General features: G+C 33.4%; 1 protein-coding gene across 1 annotated transcript in view; it reads left to right on the top strand.

The window, feature by feature from the left end:
- The window catches only part of LOC149481865 (putative phosphatidate phosphatase), a 93,629-nt gene that overhangs the window by 38,688 nt on the left and 38,906 nt on the right, over positions 1-16,035 (top strand). The window contains exon 3 of the mRNA XM_089705080.1: positions 7,435-7,632. Coding sequence (XP_089561206.1) covers positions 7,435-7,632 — 198 coding nt within the window. The remainder of the gene's footprint in view (positions 1-7,434; positions 7,633-16,035) is intronic.

Genomic DNA, 16,035 nt, shown 5'->3' with positions numbered 1-16,035 from the left:
AAACACAAGAGCCGCTGACCTTAGAGACACGTGCGAAACGGCGTGTGTAATGTTAGCATAATTGTTGGTTATGATTTGTTTGTGTAATTAGTAATTAGTAATTGCTACCGCAATGCAGTTACGCTATTTTTTATACAACGGTTTATTAATGTGTTGTATGTTTTCTTGTGTATAGTTGTATGTGTATCACACACACATACAAATTCTAACCTTTTGAATTAAAAAATAAACGGGCTTTAAAACGTGAGTTATTCGTATAATTTTTTAGTTACAAGCTAGGTAATTTCTAAAGGTCTAAATAGTAACTTTACGACGCTTTCAATCAGGTAAAATATTATCTGATATACTTTTACCTACTGGTAAATTATAGTCTAGACTCTTGACTCTAAATCAACACATGAACGTCTAGGTTTACCATACGAGTGAAGCCGCGGGCTCAAGATAGTTAATCATATTATACTACTATTACTCTAAGTATTCGCATAAAACAATACCTCACTGGCGAGTGGCGACTTGCCTCCATGCGATTGAAATCAATCATTTTGTAGACTAATAAATGATGACATTGATTTCTAAGTTCATCCTCAACAATGTTAATTAATTATTGGTAATAAATTGTATTGTAAGAACATTATTACTGTAATAATTCAATTGTTATGATTACCAATGCTTAGTTGTAGTATGTTTATTAATGATCGGTTTAGTAATTTACCACCTAGGTTCTAGTAAATTATTTTGATGAAATATTGGTTTTTATATGGGGTAAGTTTTTAGTAGGTAGATAGCTTATAGAGTAGACATGTTGATAGCAGATATGTTGCAACAGTAGTATAAGGATAGACGCCTAAATTATTTATACTCGACTAATAGGTGGTAGTTCGCAGGTACCTAAACTATTTAATACCCCTCCTTGATAAGGATTGCTTATAAAGCGCCATACCATAATTAAAATAATTTCAGCAAAGCCTAAAACTTATAAGGATATTACTACATTCACTTTCACACATACATATTTTACAACAAACCCAAACAAAGCCCTACTAATCAATACTGCAAACTTTTTCAGTATTACCAAAGTGTTTCAAAATATCAAAGTATAGTTCAAGCATACTCCTCATGCCAATGAGACCCTCCTCATGCCGATGGGATCGTCTAGACGCACCATTACATTATTTGTTTTCCATTAACGCGCTTGTCATGCCCATGGTAACTTCGATAGCGCCCAAAAACTTAGTTTGTTCACATTATCGGCTATTAGACTAGTTTCGTGCTGTAATGTTTGTTTATTTTATCGTAGGTGTAAAATGTTTTTTGTTAGATTGTGGTTTAATTGCATATATAGGTGCTGTTAGATCGAAAATCGTCGAATAAAATACATAAAGATTTGAATCGAATTGGGACTGTAATTGAATTGTAGTTGGCAGATTATTATTTACCATCGTTTTTGTCAGCAATATTAATTTAAGTACATATAACTTGTTATTAATTCTATATGTAGGTATATAAACAATGCTAAATACCTTGAACGTTACTGTGTTCCGTCACATTGCTAAGCAGTAATCTAAAATGACGCCAGAAATACAACACCCTGTACGCCAACCGAATTAAAATGTACCAACAATTAGGACGAAAATCAAGGACGCGATCGAAAGCGTCGAGTCGGAAACTTGTTAATAGTGTCATTGTCGGGACTAAATTTAGCGTACATGCGGGTCCTATATCTCCACTACGGAGATCTCTATAAATAAACCAAGCGATCACATGCTCTTATCGCGTACCGTTTTATTGATTTGTTGCAAGTCCATTGATCGTTTTATGACGGGCAGCCTTTGATTTGCAATGTTAATGACGCAATGTATGCGTGGTGATGTTTTATGCGCAGTGTCAGATGTGACAACATATTACGTGTTCGGAATGTGGAGGCAAGTGTTTCGGACGCGACTTTGAACATTTTATTGATACTTCGTTCTAAACCTGTAGATATAGAAATTTGCATATGATAGAAAAGTTCGTGTATAAAAAAAAACCTTAGCTTCGAATAATTGGTCTTAACTATTGAACTGTATGAGGAAGTAAAATAGCATTATCATTAAATAAATAGAACCCTTTCTACATTCTCGAAGAAAGTCAAATAATTTTAAGCTTACAGATAAATCTTACTAAATCTGACCATAAAGAAACCGATAAATCTAAACATAACTGACTCAGACCACACCTGTTGATACATCTTCGAAACGGACTTAAAACGCGATTAAAATCCATCCTGATATCTTTCAAAATGTACGCAAACATGAGGAAATAACGGCTTTAGAACAGATTACAGAAATCTCGCTCGTAAATCTTCCAACTAGCGCATCTATGTGAGCTTTCGTAACAAAACATCTTATCTGTATCTCAACTATTTTCGTGTCTCATTTGGGAAAAAGCACGAAATCCAAATTATGTACATAGTATAAAGAGAACAAGTAGGCCGACTCCCGGAGCTCACGGTACCTAAACTCGCGAGGCGCAAGGATTTCAATTGTCATGTTGATATTTTAAATAATTGTATAAACAAACACTGACCGCTCACAGCAATAGCGCGGCCCTCGCGAAAGGTCCATGAGAAGGAACCGAGCGGCGGCGTTGTGTGCGTGCGTCAAGCTTGCGTACGTACAACGGCGCGATTTAACTTTGTTCGAAGATAACTTACTTGTTGTGTTTATACTATATTTTGTAGATACCTCCCAAGAATGATAATCCTTCTTTCCAAATGGACGCTTGAAGCGGCAATAAAATGCGACCGTAAAGATAGCAGAGACATTAAGGATATGAGTGTGAGGCGACCATATTCTAGATTATTGGGATTTAATAGTGGCTTGAATGTAAGAATATTGTATTGGAAGTGGAACACACACGCTGATGTTTAAAATCAATAGTTCCCGGTTTTACTACACGGAGCTTTTAGAGCAAACGAAGGTGTGTTGTTCATACATATATGTAGTTGGATATAGACATTCGCCAATTTCTTGTTTTTTTTTCCGATTTATGTAACACATCTGTCATCGTACTGTAAATTACAACGTAGAAAATTAATTAACCATTTCTAGATTTTTTAGGTAAACATATTATTCTATTATAGGAGAAATTCAATTATCCGATTCTTTGCCTGTTTATACACGTACATGCTCATTACTCTGTATACAGGTAGATAATTCGAAGGAGAAAAGTAATAGTATAAGCATTTTTACAGAGCGTTTCAGAGCAGCCCCCCTAGTCAAGTGGCTTTCTGTTAGCGTAGCGTTCAATAGAATAGACTAAGAATGTATGAGATTGACGTAACCTGTAGATACGTTTATCTACAGCCTTCGTCAATCTCATACATTCGTAGTCTATTCTATTGAACGCTACGCTAACAGAAAGCCACTTGACTAGGGGGGCAGATGTTATTATGTATTATTAATTAAGAAACCGAGTACACAAAGGCCATCTTATCTCGATCAACACGTACAGATAGTTAAGTAACAATTGACAATTATGTACGAGGCTCATTTTAATTGCAAAGTTAATAAATGCAGTTTCCATTTGTGTATTTAAATTGCTGTAATGAGGTGGATTTGCATATAGTCCATATAGTATCTACAAGATATTTGCGCTTCGTAAATACATTTTTAATTCCAAGTGCATATATGCGTCATTGTTATTAAGTGCATAATGTATATTAAGAAACATAGTAAATACAAAAAATTGATATTATAATTTAAAAACCCAACATTCTCGGTTTTACATTTTTGTCTGATGAATAATAAAGCTGGCGATATTCCGTAATTTACTGGAGTTAGTAAAACATCGATTAGTATTTAGTAGGTAGGTACATTACACTGATAAAATCCGATAAAATTTATTTTCAATGAAAATACTAGAAAGGAAATGATTCACGAATACTGTGAAATGTGTTTTTCGCAACCAATTACACATTTATCGGAAAAACCGTGGAAGGTCTTTTCCGTGTAGTTTTAGTTTTTATATACGGACAAAGAGTTGAAGTTGAATTTTAATATAATATGTAAGTAATTGAAATTTTAAATATTTTGTAGGTGGAAGACGCGGGTTCGATTCCCGCATCGTGATCGATTTTTTTTATTCTCTAAAAATTTATCAAATTCAATTGAAATGTTTGTTTTGATTAAGGCTAAGGATATATCGATTTTACACTAGGGCCTTCCAAACACACCTAAGGTTTTGACTTTTGACTATATCAATTCATAATCATTCGTGATTCTAACACACCATAAGCACAAAAATGCAAATGAAACGGATATCTCATCAAACGTACGTGTGTTTGATTCACAATTGAGCAGATTCAACAGCAGCATACATCACAATGAGGGCGTAGCAGTTTTTGTTACCATTTGCTTATGGGTTTCTTCTTTATACACAGTAATAGTATATATACTATGGTAATTGTATGCTTATAGGATATGTAAAGTGATTGACGTGTCGCGTGATTGAGATATGTGGAACGGGGTAAAAAATGGCCGTTCTGTATGATCATGCGTAGAACGTATGAACTCGAACTTAAATATTCAAATAGGCTTGCTATTAAACTCTATAATAACTAGGGTTCTGTTGTGTGGATTTATCGTAATACATAGTATAATGTGTATATTTTCTCAATATGTGTATATTTTTATTTCGTACTATACCGACATATGCAATGTATTTTTTATTATTCATTGAAATTAAAAAGCAATTTTTGCACTCCCATCTACTCTTGATCCCGCGATCTTTATTCAGAGGCCTTTACCACTGCCAGTATCTATATTTAGTATCTAAATATAGAATTTCATGTTGATCTGAATTTATTTTTACGCTAATTTTGATAGTAATTTATGTAAATACTTTTACGGGTTTGTGATACGATTTTACTTTTCCCATGTTACGATAAATGATAAAATATTATGCATTTAACTGTTCACGCACGCATTGATTCCGCTATTCAACATGGATTTATTAATCTTAATTAGCTTTGAAAAAATAAATTTTATACATAATATATTATTACAGTGATAAAAATGTATGCGTGTACTAGTGTACACACGTAAGAAGTGAAACTTCTTTATGACTTTATTTTTCAAAAAATAATTTAGGTACTACTTATATGCAACTTTACAGAAATACGTCGAATCACGCGTGGTAGGGATGAGAAAAGATGGCGCGTAACGGAAAAATGTCACGCGTAACGAAAAAATGTTACACTAAATTTTTTTCCAACCCCGATAAAGAAGTTTCACTTCAAAAATGTAATAAATTATGTAAATTTAAATTGAACATGCCTTAATATTTTTTTGGTTAAAAAATTTTTTTAGAAGGAATTGAAAAATATACAAGGATAAACCTCTATACCTATTATGTCGCATAAAACAGTTATTTTTCATAGCACCTAATGGATATTAATAAATCTAACATTAATATATAAAAGTGGGCGTATTATTGCATAATATGATTTTGCGTTAAACGACATTGCCGAGTTCAAGCATCAAGGTCATTCAGTTTTAATAAAACCTAAGAGCGAGCGCGCACGAGCAACTTTGTCTCCGCAACTATTTTGTCTCCGCAACTATTTTGTCTCTTCACCCATGGGCTAGTATGAAAGTGCGCGCACGTAGCGACGCAACTCCCCATACAAATTGATGGGAGAGACGAAATAGTTGCGGAGACAAAGTTGCTCGTGCGCGCTCGCTCTAATGGACTAGCTACTGTTTTTTTCATTAATAACTCTATGCAATAAGAGGTTTAAATATTACATTGTTTAATTTGGAGCACTTTCTTTTTTCCCCGGTTTTAGCTATAAGTTCCTTCAATTATCATAGCTTTAGATAATATTCATGGTAATTTCTTAAGAGGCAACATAATAGATTAGTCATTAGATAATTCTGCAAGAACCAGAGATGAATTATGCAAGTAAATTATTGCCTTTAAAAACTAGCAGTCACTATGAAATAAAAGAATTGAGATTAGAGATTTGCGCCAAGCAGGTATATAATCGTATATATATAACTAGCGGTCCGCCCCGGCTTCGCCCGTGGTACATATTTCGCAATAAAAGGTAGCCTATGTTCTTTCTCAGTCTAAAGATTATCTGTGCCAAATTTCATCAAAATCGGTCCAGTAGTTTATGCGTGAAAACCATACATACATACATACAAACCTTTCCTCTTTATAATATGTATTATAGATTATAGATATAGATAGATATAGATAGATAGATTAGTATATTAGTATTAGTATAGAAGTATAGATATGTAATTAAATAAATTAATAAAAAAGCCTATCAAATGCCTATCATTTGACACTGAATCTTGAACACCAGTCACTCAGCAACATTGAACTTTCAAACTTTTAAATTTAAAGCGTGAACGTGACCAAAAACCTCGACTCAATATTATGTAATTGGCAATGCGAGGTTCATATTACCTTTAGGTAAGGACAAACGATAATACGATTGTTTATATTTTTGAAAGCTTTGCTGTGTTTTTGGTGTGACACATGTGAATTAACAATTAAAGTAAGGGAAATATTAATCATACTATACTATAAATGCGAAAGTTTGTGAGGATGGATTTTTGTTACTTTTTCACGCAAAATATGTATATACTACCTAGCCGGCTACTTAGGCTACTTTTTATTTCGGAAATCCCACAGGAACGGAAACTATGCGGGTTTTTCTTTGAATAATAATAGTTTAAAAAAACTAAAAAACACGCTTTTTATAGAAAACCGAACTAAAAAATAGAAATTTTTTATCAAATTAGTGTATTGTCATCGGTGCTCAATAAATCTACAAAGTTTGAACGAAATCTGGCCGTTTAAAGTGGGTCAAAATCGCGCCCAAAGAAGTCGGTTACAAACATACAGGTGAAGCTAATATAAAGCGTGTAAAAAAGCAGTCGAAGCCGCGGGCGGAAATCTAGTTGAAAGTTGAAACTAATACTTACAACATAGTGCGATATTAAAAACAATACGAACGATATAAAACAGGCGAACTGTATGTATCAGACCAGGTAATCCTGTCATAATATGAAAAATAATATCAGTAAATGAAAACTAGCATTGACTGGTGGCGAAAATAAGAAAATCTCAGTCATGACTCCTCCGTTCGAAGGCAGCTATTCAGCATCGCGATATTAGCAAAGGTGCTTTTCCACCAATAATGTGCAAGGATGTTTAGCGATGAATGTGCTTGTAAAAAATCAATCATATCGCTTAATTTAGTTTGAAGCGTTTAGCGTTTGAAGCCATACTATTGGTTATTGACAAACACATTCCTCGCTACACACGCTCGCACATTATTAATGAAAAAGCACACTTATACAATGTTATAAGTACACTAAACACATACATATCTGACTAGTAGTATTATTACAGCTATTAATTCCATTCATTTGTTCACAGATGTGCCTAACCGAATGGATCAGGCTGCGCGACTACAAAGGTGGCCGGTCTCGTATCATCCTCGGTTGCGAGATACCCGCCTGGTTCTGGGAGACGTACCGAGTGGTGGGGGTGTTCCTCTTCGGCTGTGCCTGCCAGCAGCTCACTACCGACGTGGCCAAGTACACGATAGGCAGACTGCGGCCGCACTTCTTTGATGTGAGTAACTTTGTTGAGCGTCCTGCGCCATCTGGTTTTTTAATGGTTTGATTTTGGTAGGTAATTTATTTGGTACTATTTCAAATTAAATTTATTTATAGGTGCTAATTATTTTGAATGGATAACACGTTAACTAGGTACTTTAAAATACTCAAAATATTATGGTGCAAGGAATCAATATTATTTTATCCTTCGTATTTGAAAGGCCTTTAGATTTGACGGCGCGTAGCATTAAACTATTGCAGCTGTTACTATAGTAATAACACAGTATTACCATTATTTCCTACAGTAAGGAATCGCCTTTGATGTCGCGCGATGCCGCCGCCAGCGTAGGTACTTACGCTGCCACACGAAAATACGCTAGGGTTGCAACAAATGGGAAATAAAACAATTGTGATTATTAATATTATGATGAAATCTTTATTCATATGTACATTCAAAATAATTGCGATTATTAAATCTGATGTAATTATTTGTTCATAAATATATAATTACAGATATTGCACTGCTAAATATTATTTACGTGGACACTTTATTTTTGGATGTTCTTAATTGTATATTATAACATTTAACTAAGTAATGCATTCGCATTGGGATGTACAATCTGATTAGAAAATAATGAGGACAACATATACATAGCTTTGATTTTAATTCAACAGATACAATTAATACAATCTTTCTGAAATATTGTTTCCTTCTGGGATTTCAATGTAGATTTACATCCGTAAACCGAACAGTTTGTGCGCGCCATAATAGAATATGTAAGTACCTATGTATAATAAAATTATTACACAAAAAATACGACTGCGTCATCCTTTCGCGCTAGGTAAAGCGAACTAAGCGTGTTTGCTTTACGCGGCCCGCGTCGCCCGACCCCCGCCAGTTCCCCTCCGTTTCTCTGCACAAGTACATTCGTCGCACTACTGTAGGAAATAATGGTAATACTGTGGTAATAAGGTAACCTTGTAATGCGGTTTAAAATAAATGATGTGTTCATTTGAATACTCAATTTTATATCTGTGTGCAGTGATGTCTAAACGAGATGTTTTATTGTTATAACTTATAACATTTCAAACAAAATATGCAAAGAATTTATGTGATTATTCATTACAGATGCCAAAATAAAAATTACTTTTAAGCTTTTTTCATATTAATAAATTTTTAAGTTTCAATTTTTAATACAATGGTATGAAATTAACAGTGATATCTCAAACACTGAAAAGTTAAATATGAGTAGGTATAGTTCAGTGGCGTGCCTAGGGTATAAGGACTGGGCAAGCCCAAATTTTTCAAAGTGTTTGATGGGTACCCTTTTCATGAATAAGATACCTACCTAGGTATACTGTGTAATTATGTTCGTTATAAAACTTATAAAAAAACGTGAACATATTACATACCGAATCAAATCTTTTAAATTTTCACGCGCGCCCTCAAACAATTGAGTCAAACGTTTATCATTAAAATCGATAAATTATATAAAACTGTATGACATTATATTATTAATAAAATTGTACAGATCATTTATATTCTAATTCAAAACGCCAATCTTTTTATTTATTTATTTATTCATAAGAAATACCAACGTTTAATTACATTGAAGCATTAACTTGTAACAAACAATTACAGGTATTTACAACATGCAAAATATAAGTTTCACAAACCAACCATACCTTACCATACCTTTCTGAACCATACCTTTCTGAAGGAAAGATTTTATAACATCGGAATTATAGAAAGTAGGTGTTTGTTTTAGAATTCAATTAAGTACCTAACAGCTACTTTTCTATGGCAATTATTGATACCTAATACAGAAAGGCGTTCTTGGCCAAATAAATACTTATACGTATTTCTTAATAATTAATACTTACGTACCTATGAATACGATTTAACGATGAGAAAGCACGCTCCGTGGAAGCACTACTACCTATTTACTAGCAGGAATCGTAACTAACAAAATATGTGCAAGTTTCAACAGCTGTGGAAAGGCTTCTTCTAAGTAATTCTCATTCATGAAATCGTTCATAAACATTACAATTAAAATTTCGTATATGTGACTTACTAGTTTCGGTAATGCACAAATCGAGAGTTGGTTTTGATGAAGAAATTAATTGTTTTTCAGTAAAGTTTAATGATTTTACCTTTCCCCCGCTGAGCACAAAGCAAACCACCACAATTTACAAAACAATCTGCTGTCGCGACACTTATTTTACCACAAGATTCGAAAAACTTAACCTAAATTACACCGGTATAATCACCCGCTCAAACAAACTAACCATGCTATAATTTAACAATAATATTCACGACGTTCGTTCGCGCAATCGTAACTATCTTCACACTGTTAAAGCCGGGCCTTTTTTCCCTTTGAAATTGCTATAGAGTTCTATAGCTAGGTATGTATCTACTCCGACGAAATTTCATACGTTAGAAGAGATGAGCGCAAAGCCCGGTAAAAGCCCACGCGTGCAAGCGAGACACCGCACTGTTTATAATCCATCGAATTTAGGTTGTAACGTCCAAATAAAAGGTACGACCTTATTCCGATAGCAAGAAGGTTGAAATTAAAAAGTTTACTCGAATTCGTCATTGTTTTATGCTAGGCGTATTATACATATTAAGTATATTATATTGTAGGTGAGTTTTCATTGAATTCGGAGCAGATTATGAATTGCTCATTGCGCGCGAATATTCAAACGTGAATATAGGTATTTTCCTGTCTCGTAGCGAATTTCTAAGGCAAGCCGGGCTTTTCGGCTTGTATGAACGTACCGCCACTGGTATAGTTATAATAAATTTATGCTAATAGTAACTAGAAGATTTTGTGTTATCGTATAGATAACGCAAAAATACATATAATAAAATCATAGGAAAGTCAAAACTTTACATTGAATTTTTTTTAAAGAATACTTGGGGGGTGATCTGTAATGGATATCGAAGCCAAAAATATAGTTTTAGGATTTTTGTCTGTTTGTCTGTATGTATGTCCTGGCTAAACTCAAAAAGTAATGAATGGATTTACTCCAAATTTGCTACAGAGAAAGCTCGAGACCTGAGGAAGGACATATAATAGGTTTTATCCCAGAAATCCCACAGGAACAGGAATTACGGGGGGTTTTCTTTGACTACGCGGGCGAAGCCGCTGGCGATAATGCTAGTGATTAAAAAAATGAATGGGTTGGGTGTTATTTTTTCATATAGATAAAAAATAATAAAATTAATATTTTATATCTTTTTTATTATTATAAATCAATACATATATTGTAACAACACAACAATCTTACAATCTGATCTTAAGAATTTTGAATATACAATGTTTAATATTTTAAAAATGTTCCACTATATCAATATCATATTCTTGTTTTATGTCGTCACTTTGGAAATGAGGTATAATTATATATTTACTTTTAAATGATGTGTCTCTAAGAAGTTGATTGTTATGATGTACTACATTGTAAATCCGCAACCTGACAAACAATTTTTTCAAGAATTCTAAAGGAAAACACGGACATGGCAATTCAAATGTAGTGTCAGTAATTTTTGATAAAAGATCACTGCCAATTCGATAAAAATCACAATTATTAAAATGATCTTCACAAATACTGTCTATTTCTTTTACATACTGCTTAAAATCCTCTGGTGGATTCATAAAGTCATTAACAATTTGTTCGTGTATTTTGATGTATTTTGTAAAAATATCACAATCCATGTGCTGCTCATAACACTTTTTAAGTAAATATGAGGAAACAGCAGATATTATATTCTCTTCGGGAAGTTCAAATTTATAATCATTTGTGCCCAGCTGCAAACATTTGCCGAATGATTCTGTAGAACAATTTTCCGTTTTCTGAATTTCTTCCAAGCTCGTCAATAACTGGTTTAAATGTTCTGCAGAGTTATCTTTAGATAGTTTAACTATATTTACCTTGAAAGTATTATTAAAATATCCATGAAATTGATATGCTGTACGTTTATAGATCCTCCCATGCTGTCTTTTTTGGAATAAGTTTGTTAGTGGTTCTAAATTAAGTCTTCTTGTGCTTAATTTATCGTGACCCTTACTCCTCAAATCAACTGCAAGACAAGTTATTGCTTTCATACTTATTAAAAAACCTTTGATAAAGTTCATTGTATCAGTTAGGTCTGTACCAAAATCACGGTTGTATACTTTGAGTTGAAAAAAGAGAAATCGGGCTTTTTCTAAAGTATCTGTTTCGATGTATGCTTTATAAGAATTCAGAATATCAAAGGTATCATTAATTATTTCGACAAATTTTGTAGTTCCTATGCACTTCTTTTTTAACTTTCCCATTTCAATTAAATTATTGATCGTCACTGCAACTGTTCTACTCAAAACTTGTATTGCATATTTAACGTCTAATTTTTCGAAACTATTTGGCCTAATGTGCGATTTAGTTATTTTATATGACAATTTATATTTTTTGTTCTTTTCTATTAAAAACATATTGTCAATGTCAAACCAAGAAGCGACCATTTTATTTCCCTCATCGACATAAGCGAAATCGTTGGTAATTAAACTGTTTCGCAGTGATATCATCATATCCGGAACATCAAAGATATAATATATCCTTCTACCATTTATATTAAAGAATGGTTGATCAGGAGTGACCGATTTTTGTGCAGCTATATTCATACAAATTTTACTCTGATTGGATACAAAGGCACACACATTGAATCCAATGTCAATCATCTTAACCATTATATTATCCAGCCACGTATGGAGTTCTGTATTGTTTTCATTTTGACCCAAAAAACAAAATGCCAGAGGCTGTTTCCAGATAGAAAATATACCTCGTGCCATAACTACAAAAGCCTTTTCTGATATTTCTCTTTTTTGTTTTTCGTTTATTTCACAAAGACCTACAATTTTATCCTTGTTTAAATGGAAATTGAGATTTCTTTGCAGTGGCACTTCTTCTACACAAATCGTACAATATTTTGCGGTTTGCGACAAGTTACGAACCTTCGCTTCCAACCATCTGATAACATTGCCATCGAATTTTGTGCTGATACTGAATGTTATATATTTCTGTAGAGTTTTTATATTTGGCAAGCAGAGAATTTCGGAGAGAAGTCTATACGTAACTGGACTCGCAAAGTATATATTCAGGGCAAGCATTTTGTATTCTTGATTATATCTATTGCTTTGCGGATGGGGTCTTGTAAGTTGTGCATCAATAATTTTTTGTAGTAGCGGAGGCATATCGGTCTCAGTCAATTTTCGTTTTTTTGCTTTTTTTTCCACTTTCACATCTAGCTGTCTTTCCCGAGGTGTAACCTCTTTTTCCGAATTAGAACATAACATTTCACATTCTGTTTGAGTGCACTTTGATGTTCCAGGTACTTCGGGACCTTGTGGAAGAAATAAGGTAGGGATTGCATTTGGTTTTAAGTATTTTTTTGGACAGGCTGACTGGGAAAAATGAAGATCACACACAAAGTAGCCTGAATTTAGCGTAGCAGCTGTTTTTTTATCTAAATCCAGTCGGCCTACTGCTTTAATCCATTTCTTGCACCTAAAATATTTAAAATAATTAAAATCCATATAATGTATGCTTATCTATAGATATTATTATAAATGGAAAAGATATGTGTTATACTAGCTTATTACTGCTGTAAAATATTAAAAAAAAATCCTTAACCTAGTAGTAAAACTTGTTAAATAATTTAAACTTATTTTTTGTTTGTACATATTTAATAATTATTGTCATTCGCATATTCAATCTGTGGTATGAACAAAAAGTCGTTCGATAATTATAATATTAAATACGCCATTACAAAGTCATGCATCGCGAACATCCGAACGGGGTTAACATCGCTCTATAAAGGTCAAGTTCGGATATAATATTGATACACATTTAAAACGTTTCGGTATCGAATCTAATCATTCACATTACAGGAAAACATATTATACTAACATGATACTAACCTTATCTCGTCAAGTGGGAATCGAAAAAACCTACGATTTTTATTTGACTTGGTGCTTTCTGAGCAACCCGACACGGCACAATAGCGAACCATCTTGTTTCTTTAATTAACAAACTTAAATCTCGATTAACTGCACATAAACAATAAAAACACGTGGAATAAACGCGGCAAGCGGATGCCAACACGGCAGTGCTACTAGCTATACTGCTGCGATGCGGGAGAGAGAGATAGCATGCGCGTCCCCCCGCATTGACGCGTTCGGGTCGATAGCCGATGTGAACGTGTTTTCTTACTCTAACCAATACAGGTTTCGTTGGGCGGACAGAGATGCGCTATGGAGTTGTGGTGCGGTCGGATGTTTTCGCTTGTAGCCGGGTGTCTGTGTGTCGTTGCTATACGTATTGGCCAGGTATTTTATTTTTTGAGTTAACAATTACTTACAGAAAAAAACATACACGTGATCATTAGCACATTTGTCATTACTCATATGAAACATGAAATTGGCGCAATGGAATTTGTAAGTTCAATTAGGTACATATTAGCAATATAAATAATCAATGAAACAATAAAATTCAATAAATATGCAAGTAGGTATTGTAGAAAGTTTTAAATCAGAGTAACTACCTTTTCTTTTTGTTTTCTATTATTTTCGAACATTTCATAACCTTATAGCTCAAACGATCTCGTTGAAACTATATAAAATAAGAATATTTATTTAAATATTTTGAAGTTAATAAGAATATAGGTACCTAGTTAAATGTTTAATTGTTTACTAGTATAAGCCTCAATAAATAATAAGTTTCATTTCAATTTAGTAAATATTTTTTTCAGGTAACTTGAACACTTATCAAAAAGGATGTTTGTCCTTGTATCATCGGAACGACGCGATGTTTAGATAAATAATTTCATGCTTAATTAGAAACAAGTACCTACTTTAAACAATTATCTACATAATTCAGTAACATATTACACAACTCATAAGTCATAACCCACTTTCCGTGTGAGTTAGTTCTAATGTATGCAGCAAATGCAAATATTTTCGCAAAACGTTCGTATGCATGTTTGTAAGGCTTAGCCTATATTTGAGTGTGGCTATTTATATGTATTACCTACTAGATTTCCGCCCGCGGCTTCGCCCGCGTTTTCAAAGGAAAACCCGCATAGTTCCCGTTCCCGTGGGATTTCCGGGATAAAACCTATCCTATGAAATATCCTATGTCATAACCTATCCTATGAATGATTGAGACTTGTTTGCTTCACAGGCTTCGCAATATAGAGCTAAAACAACGTCAGTATTATTGTCTATTCTTTAATAATAGTGTAAGGAGTATAATATTATCTTCCAGCTAACCACAAATCAGTAAGTTGAGATATAAAAACAACCGGGTTAATGTGGGATTAACTTTTACGATGTATAACATTTTGCGGTAAGTTGTCTATGGGCTCGTTATTCTATTCAAGTTTTATTGAAACGTAAAAAAATGATAGTAAATTGTTATAGGGAAATTGAAGTGGAAAGTGGACTTTTTAATATAAAGAAGTATCGAAAATATTTACATAAAAATGTTTTTTCGAATTTCGAATTATTAATCGTATAACAAAAAACTAACTGATCTTTTTTTTAATGCGTCTGTGTTCAATATTGTAAGGAACCTCAAAATTTATCATAGGTACTTACTTCTTCGTTACATACATACTTCTTCAGTGGCCTTATTTACGCATTGAGTACGTCAATACGAGTTTTGTAAGGGGAAAATGAATGTCGTCAAAAGGGAGCTTCTCACGTAAAATTAGCTTAAAGCAAGTATGTATAAATTAATAGCCCAGAAATATAACCGTTGCTGGTTGTTGCGATCATAATATATGAATTTGCCAGTCAGTTCAATTCATGGCGTAATCTGTCTGGAAATAAGATGTCATAATACAGTACCATGTATTCCCGTCTAGTAGCCATGCATTACCGTTACTATAATTTACAATAGCTAGCCTAAATATAGGCCAGATATGAACAACTGTCATGTGGCCGCTTTGCATAATTCTATTGACCGAAGCAATTATTTAATTAGTGTCACTTATGCTGGTCCAGATCTCGGGATTGGATCATATTTGTAAGTATAGTGTTACATTGCTGCATCAATAAATCGTGATGTTATGTCACCTTTGTGATAGGCGTCGATGGAATGACATCGATCTATTCGAACAGAGGGAACGCTCCAATTTTCTAGTGGGATTTGAATGTGTTCTAGATTCTAGAATGTTCTAATTGCAATATTATTATCTATGGTTAGAAAATGTATGTAGGTATGTATCTACTAATTCACGTGTCAAAAATAAAATAAAAAATAAAAAAATGGAATGCCAAACCATTTATGCTTTTTTATTGATGAAATTCTCTTTTCGTCCAGATATGTATTTTAACAAAGATATGAACGTAAGAACATCAAATCTATTTTTGCTCTA

The sequence above is a fragment of the Colias philodice genome, chromosome 16 (assembly GCF_061535455.1).
Source record: "Colias philodice isolate Cphi_HAF_F1 chromosome 16, ilColPhil1 Martin Lab GWU primary, whole genome shotgun sequence".
Classification (NCBI taxonomy): Eukaryota; Metazoa; Arthropoda; class Insecta; order Lepidoptera; family Pieridae; genus Colias; species Colias philodice.
This window is presented reverse-complemented; position numbering and strand designations above follow the sequence as displayed.